This window comes from Arachis ipaensis, chromosome B10 (assembly GCF_000816755.2).
Source record: "Arachis ipaensis cultivar K30076 chromosome B10, Araip1.1, whole genome shotgun sequence".
Taxonomy (NCBI): domain Eukaryota; kingdom Viridiplantae; phylum Streptophyta; class Magnoliopsida; order Fabales; family Fabaceae; genus Arachis; species Arachis ipaensis.
This window is the reverse complement of record NC_029794.2, coordinates 5,177,566-5,183,467: the sequence shown is the minus strand read 5'-3', so window position 1 is coordinate 5,183,467 and position 5,902 is coordinate 5,177,566. Positions and strand designations below refer to the sequence as shown.

General features: G+C 33.6%; 1 protein-coding gene across 1 annotated transcript; it reads right to left on the bottom strand.

Moving 5' to 3' along the window:
• Positions 1,899-5,244, bottom strand: LOC107623450 (programmed cell death protein 2). The gene is made up of 10 exons (XM_016325712.2): positions 4,963-5,244; positions 4,746-4,829; positions 4,429-4,559; positions 4,238-4,335; positions 3,594-3,682; positions 3,401-3,509; positions 3,141-3,295; positions 2,805-2,875; positions 2,483-2,597; positions 1,899-2,368 (listed from the first exon to the last, which is right to left on the bottom strand). The coding sequence occupies exons 1-10, from the start codon at positions 5,149-5,151 to the stop codon at positions 2,198-2,200; spliced, it is 1,212 nt and encodes a 403-aa protein (XP_016181198.1). The 5' UTR covers positions 5,152-5,244; the 3' UTR covers positions 1,899-2,197.

The window sequence follows — 5,902 nt, the reverse complement described above, 5'->3', positions numbered from 1 at the left end:
TAATTATTTTTTACCAAATATTTTTTATTTAGAAATTATATTCACGCAATTCAATGTGAAAGTTGTCAAGTTTTTTGTTTTTTTATAGATATTATGGAATTCAGACTTCAGAAGGTGGAGACCGGGGATTTCTGATAAGGTATTAGGACTTAGGGGCTCTATAATGCTTGAAAAAATATATAGTCTAGAATCTAGCTAAAATGCTAAGTAATTCCGTTTCTTAAATTAATTTTTAGGATTAAACGATGCATTAATATGTAGAATAAGCTTTGGAATATAAAAATGGTTGGAGAAGTTCATGTTTGGAAGAGAAGGATTTTCTTTTTCATGGTTTGTTGAGAATAGGAGTGGTAATGAATAAGGTATGATAGAGTTTAAATTCAACTTTAATTTTTTATCTGCAGATCTCAAACAAATACAATATTTAATAATTTAATGAGATTTTACTGTTGTAATTTGGTATTTATATATCACTAAATAAATTTGGTTTTTATATAAACAAAAATGTTAAATATCTAATTGAAGATTTTGGCTTAATGATTAAAGATCTTTTATATAAATAAAAAATTCTTGGTTTGACACTCATTCCTAACACATTTTTTTTATATAATATAACATATATATAAGATACGGGTTAATTGGTAGAATTGAATTTCAATTCGCACTCTATCCAACCCGCTCCACACTCAACTCTACCCGCAACAGGTCAAGTTGACAAGATCTTTTTTAAATTAGGTAATTATGTCTATAAACTAATAGTAAAAGTATAAGTAACATTTTTTATTATGTTGAATAAAGAAGTGATATTTCATTTCTCAGTTTAGAAGCAACGCTAAGGTTATCCAATTAAGACTTTCTTAACGAAAATAATCGTGTCTATCTTTTGTAACGGAACAATGGTAAACTCCTATTTAAATATACCAACTACATACGCAAAATCAATTTCATAGATTACTAACTAAATAAATTTAAGTGTGAAAAAGGAATAAAATTTATGGGGTTTGATTTGTGGATGATAATGGTGATTATCCAGAGTCTCCAATTTGCATAATAGTCATTTAGGCTCTGGCACGGTGGCACCACCAGTTGGCACTCGTGCATTCGTACTTCATTATTGTTCTCATATTATCCATTCATTGATTCCAACCATGAAAGATGAAACTATGCAATTGCTAGTATAATTTTCTATTTAATGTTATTTAATGTTTGGATTATTTTGTTTTACAAACTTATTTCAAATTAGCACTATTTCTATTTGCATTTTGATAAGATTCGAAGGGCTGCAAAAAAGGGAAAAAAATAGTAAAAGAATTGAATGCAACTCTTTTAGGGCCATGGATTCCTTACTCCCACTTTTATGTGGGAGTATCATTAGCCAACACTAAAATAATAACTCTCTTAGAGGCAGAATTTTCTCCTAGTTTGAGTGTTGAGATTCACCAATCACCACCACAATTAAATTGTGCCTCTAAAATAGTAAAATGGCATAGGCCTCACATATATTCTTTCATCCCATGAATAACATAATGAATTAGTTAGGGTGTCCTTGTCTCGGATTATATAATTTGTTATACTTTGTATTGGATTTGATAAATTCAAATTCTAAATAAAACACAATTTGATATGATATCTAGCAGTTTGAAGTGGGACGGTTAAAAATAATAATAATATTAAAACTATCATACATAAAAAATTTAAAATTATGTTCAAATAACAAGAGATGAAGAACCTTTGATTGTCTTGAATTGGGTAGAGAAGCATAGTGATATTCATTTCATGTTATCATATTCCGTCTACATCAACTTAGTGAAGTTCTATTTTATGTAAAGAAGCTTCTATTCAACAATGTAATCATCTTCTCTTCTCTTGATTTACTTTTGAACTTTGATAGAGTTATGGACCCTTGCAATGCATTACTGATTAAACAATTAATGTATAACGAACAAAAATACTTCTAAAAAAAAGAAAAATACATTATACATAGTAGGAACTCCAAAAATAACACACAAAGGTACAAAAAATAGCCTACTTCTAATTAAAGAGAAAATTTTCAACAAAAACCTATAAATCACACAATAACCAGTCATGATCCTCAAAGTTGAGGACAAAGGTAAATACATATATTCCTATCCCCACATCCAAAAACTCTTAACAAAAATATCTTAAATTTTTTTAATACAAGGGCAAGGTCAAAATTTCAGTGGATTGTATTATGGGAAGGTGAAAAAAGTTGAACAAAAGCATACTCGTCTTTGTAAGGCAAACCTGCTTCGCAAGAAGCTTCACATGCATACACCACAATTGAAGCCCAATCCAAAGAGTCCGCTTCATTGTCTACTCCAAAGTAATATAGCAGCTGTGGTAAAATCTAGTGCCACCAACAATAATAACAGCTTATTAACTAAAAATCTAAAAGTAACATCAACACCAATAGAAAAACCATGAAGAACCCTTCAAGCAAAAACTTCTCGTAACTAACTACCTGAAATTCATGACACCTTGGTCCACCACAATAACTGCATTTAGGGATATCAGCATTGGATGGCCGACCACTCGAAACAGGCCATATTGGCTTCGCATTTGTATCCTTATAGTACCTGTATTTACCATAAGTTTGTATCAGTCGGTTAATGGAAATATATCCTGAAATCAGTTCAATTAGTTGGGTTATTTTGAATTTGTTTATCCATTATGCAAGAAAATCTGGTTTTGGAACATTTTTAGCAAATAAGCTGCCATCATAAGGACGCTGAAAGAAGTTCTTCAACTCAGTTAAGCACTCTAAATAACTCAATAATAATCACCTCAACACTTGTTCGGGGGCCTTGGCAATGCGTTCTTGGAAGTAAACCCAACTCTTTTTGTCATCATCACCCTGTTTGCAAATAATATCGTGAGCAAACTATATGCTTAAACAATAGAATTTGGATCCTCTAAAGTCAGGAAGTTGATAAAGTGGTAAAGTGAAGGATTAATCACCATTGATTTTATAACTTTTATGAAATGTGCGCCCCACTATCTTAATTTAAGAGTGATTAACTTCTCATTTTACTACTTTACCAACTTTCTCACTTTAGAGGATCTTGATCCTAAACGATAAGAAACATGATTTCAGTGATGAAAACAGCTACACGTTGTACCTGAAAACTATCCATAAGTGAATTCATTGTGTCATCAATCTTGTTCTTCGAGATCAAGGAATTAGATAAAGCATTATCCTCAGGAATGTCTGTGTTATATTCACTTTCGTGTTCAATGATGATTTCAAATTCAGGCCACACATTCTTGCTTCCAACTGTATGGTAAGATATCAGATGTAATGAACATTATGCTAGAAAGTATTAAATTTTAGATTAACCTACGTGACTCATGAAATATACAGGTCTTAAACAACTGTGACCTTTATGAGACTCCAATGAAGTGGCTCCACTTTTATTGGATTCGCCAATAGGTGAAGAAGCTTTCATCTGCTGGCAAACAATTTTATGACCTGAGCGCCAACTCATTACCTGCAAATTGAAAATGGAAAGGAATTTTATAGGATGAAATTTGTGAAAAGGAGACTAAACGAGACATTTAATCAATTCAACTACCTGGTGTTTCTCAGAACAATACCGCACTTGTCTGCAACTACTGCAGAGTTTATCTCCTTTCCATGTCCCACACCAATTGCAAAGAGTAGCTAAAAGAAAGAGAGAATCCTATCTTTTAATAAAATATGCTTAATCAATAGAAGTACTAATACAGCAATCTTAATGTAAAAGCAGGCCATAAATTAGTCATATACAAAGAAAAAATAATAGTAGAAATAATGCTGAGTATAAGAACAATAAAGATACGACGTAAGAGCAACTTGTTCGGGGAATCAAATTTTGAGACTGAAATGTAGCAAAAGCATGGTGTCACAAAATAAAAAAGATGAATTGCATTGCATGTACACATGAACTCTATAACTCATGCAATACCTTTAGAATGCTACTCCTCATGATGAAACAGTCACCGGTTAAAAAATTCATAAATCAACAGATACAACTAAGAAAACTAGCAATTGAAGAACAGAACCGAAATCACACACAGACAGAAGCAAAGACCATCTGATAATCATGAATACCCATTTTCCCAAGATACAAAATCACACAAACACTAGTAAAAATGAATCAAATCACAATAGCATATACATTTATATATGTATGATACCCAACAAAAGAGCCAAAAAATAAAATGATGATAAACTAACCTCCAATGCCAGAAGGTTTGTAATTCCCATCATACTTAGGCGGTTCACTTGAGTAAAAAGGATTAAAGCGAGGTAACTGACAACGGAAAACCTTCACACTTCAATAAATCATTACACAATCAGAATTCATTGGCCAAAGGAACCCCAAAGACCATGGAAGAAAACTTTCTTTCTCGTCAGACATTACGAACCTTCTAGATGGCTTCTCCGGGTGGCGTTTCCACTGCTCATGCTGATCCCTGAGAAGACATTTCATGGAACGGCACATGAAAACAAACAGCATCCGATGAAATGCACTTTCCTTCTTAGTAGGTGCATAAACCTATCATTTCAAGAATTCCAGTAATCCCTTAGCTGGGTAGAAGAAAAAGGATATATCCTACTAATTGGTGCAGCTAAAACTTCTCCTAACTTGAAATTTCACTCACATCTTTGAATGAATATCGTGTAAATTACAAACCATGCCATTATTAGGAGAGTATAGGAACAGTGATGGATAGAATGATACCTGAAGCAGGAATTGTAAAGGTTCGCCACAAATGTCACAAATTGATGACCTCCCTGATGGTATATCCACAGGATCAAGCCAAGCCTACACCAATATTCACAGTTCACAAAATGAACACATCACCATCAAAAATTGAAACTTTTCATTTTCTTTATATAACAGCAGGTTTTAGTTTCATTGAATAAGAGGGATGAACACAGAAGCATAGTGGGAGTACCGGTACTCCGCCAGCTTTGCTGGGGAAAAATTGGCGCTCAAGAGACCATTCATTTTTGGGGTTCTCAACGAAACCAAGTGTGACAGCTTCTTCTTCTTCGTCATCGTCGTCATCGTCGTCATCTTCGTATTCCTCAATTCGAAGGGACTTGAGCTTCTCGGCATGGTCTCCAATGGCGTCAACGTCCATAGTAGTCTGCTTGAGAATGAAGGTTCAGGAGTAGGGTTTTACGCAAAGCTCTGAATATGGAACCAGTCAGGTTATCGAATGAATGAACCGGATTCAACCAGATTAAAGTTTGGTTTGGTAAACCACAAGCACCTTATTTTATATTTGGTAAATTAAAAAGCTTAATTACTTGTGTGTGTGACTTTTAAAAGTTATGGTACTTTTGAGTTTTGAAAACATATGAAAAAAACTTGTAAAGTTCTCATCAAAATTAAAAAATCTATTATATCTATTAGGCCATGAATTCCTTACTCCTACATTTTTTTTGTAGGTGTATCGTTAACCATCATAAAAATAATTACAAAATGTACCCCTTTTTTTTTGAAAAATTTATTAAATAGATTTTGATCCCTTAAACTTTTGTTATTTATACTTTTTCTCTTTTTCTTTTAGTTTTAGTTTCTCAGAAGATAAGCATGTCTGTTAGGGTTTATAGATCCAATTTCAATCAACATCATTTTCTCATCTTCTTCCTCTGTTGTATCTCTGGTTCGCCTATCCTTGCTGCCGCAACACCCATCAGACGCCGCCGCTCCCTGCATCCGCCGCCGCGCCCTGCTTCTGCCGCCGCCGCGTAGGACTCTGCCTAAACGCTTGGAGGTTAGTTAATCATTATGCCTTTTCAATTCATCATTTCGTATGTTTTCAATTCATCATTTGGAGAGTTATCGGAGAGGTCGAGAGTGATGAGTGTGGTGAGTTGAGAGACGAG

What these genes read in the sequence shown, in the direction of transcription:
- LOC107623450 (XM_016325712.2), bottom strand. Translation starts at nt 5,151, where the DNA reads ATGGACGTTGACGCCATTGGAGACCATGCCGAGAAGCTCAAGTCCCTT. An exon ending in CAAACCTTCTGGCATTGGAG is followed by an intron (nt 3,683 to 4,237) that starts GTTAGTTTATCA and finishes TCTTTCTTTTAG; the next exon opens with CTACTCTTTGCAATTGGTGT. An exon ending in TTCATTGGAGTCTCATAAAG is followed by an intron (nt 3,296 to 3,400) that starts GTCACAGTTGTT and finishes CTTACCATACAG; the next exon opens with TTGGAAGCAAGAATGTGTGG.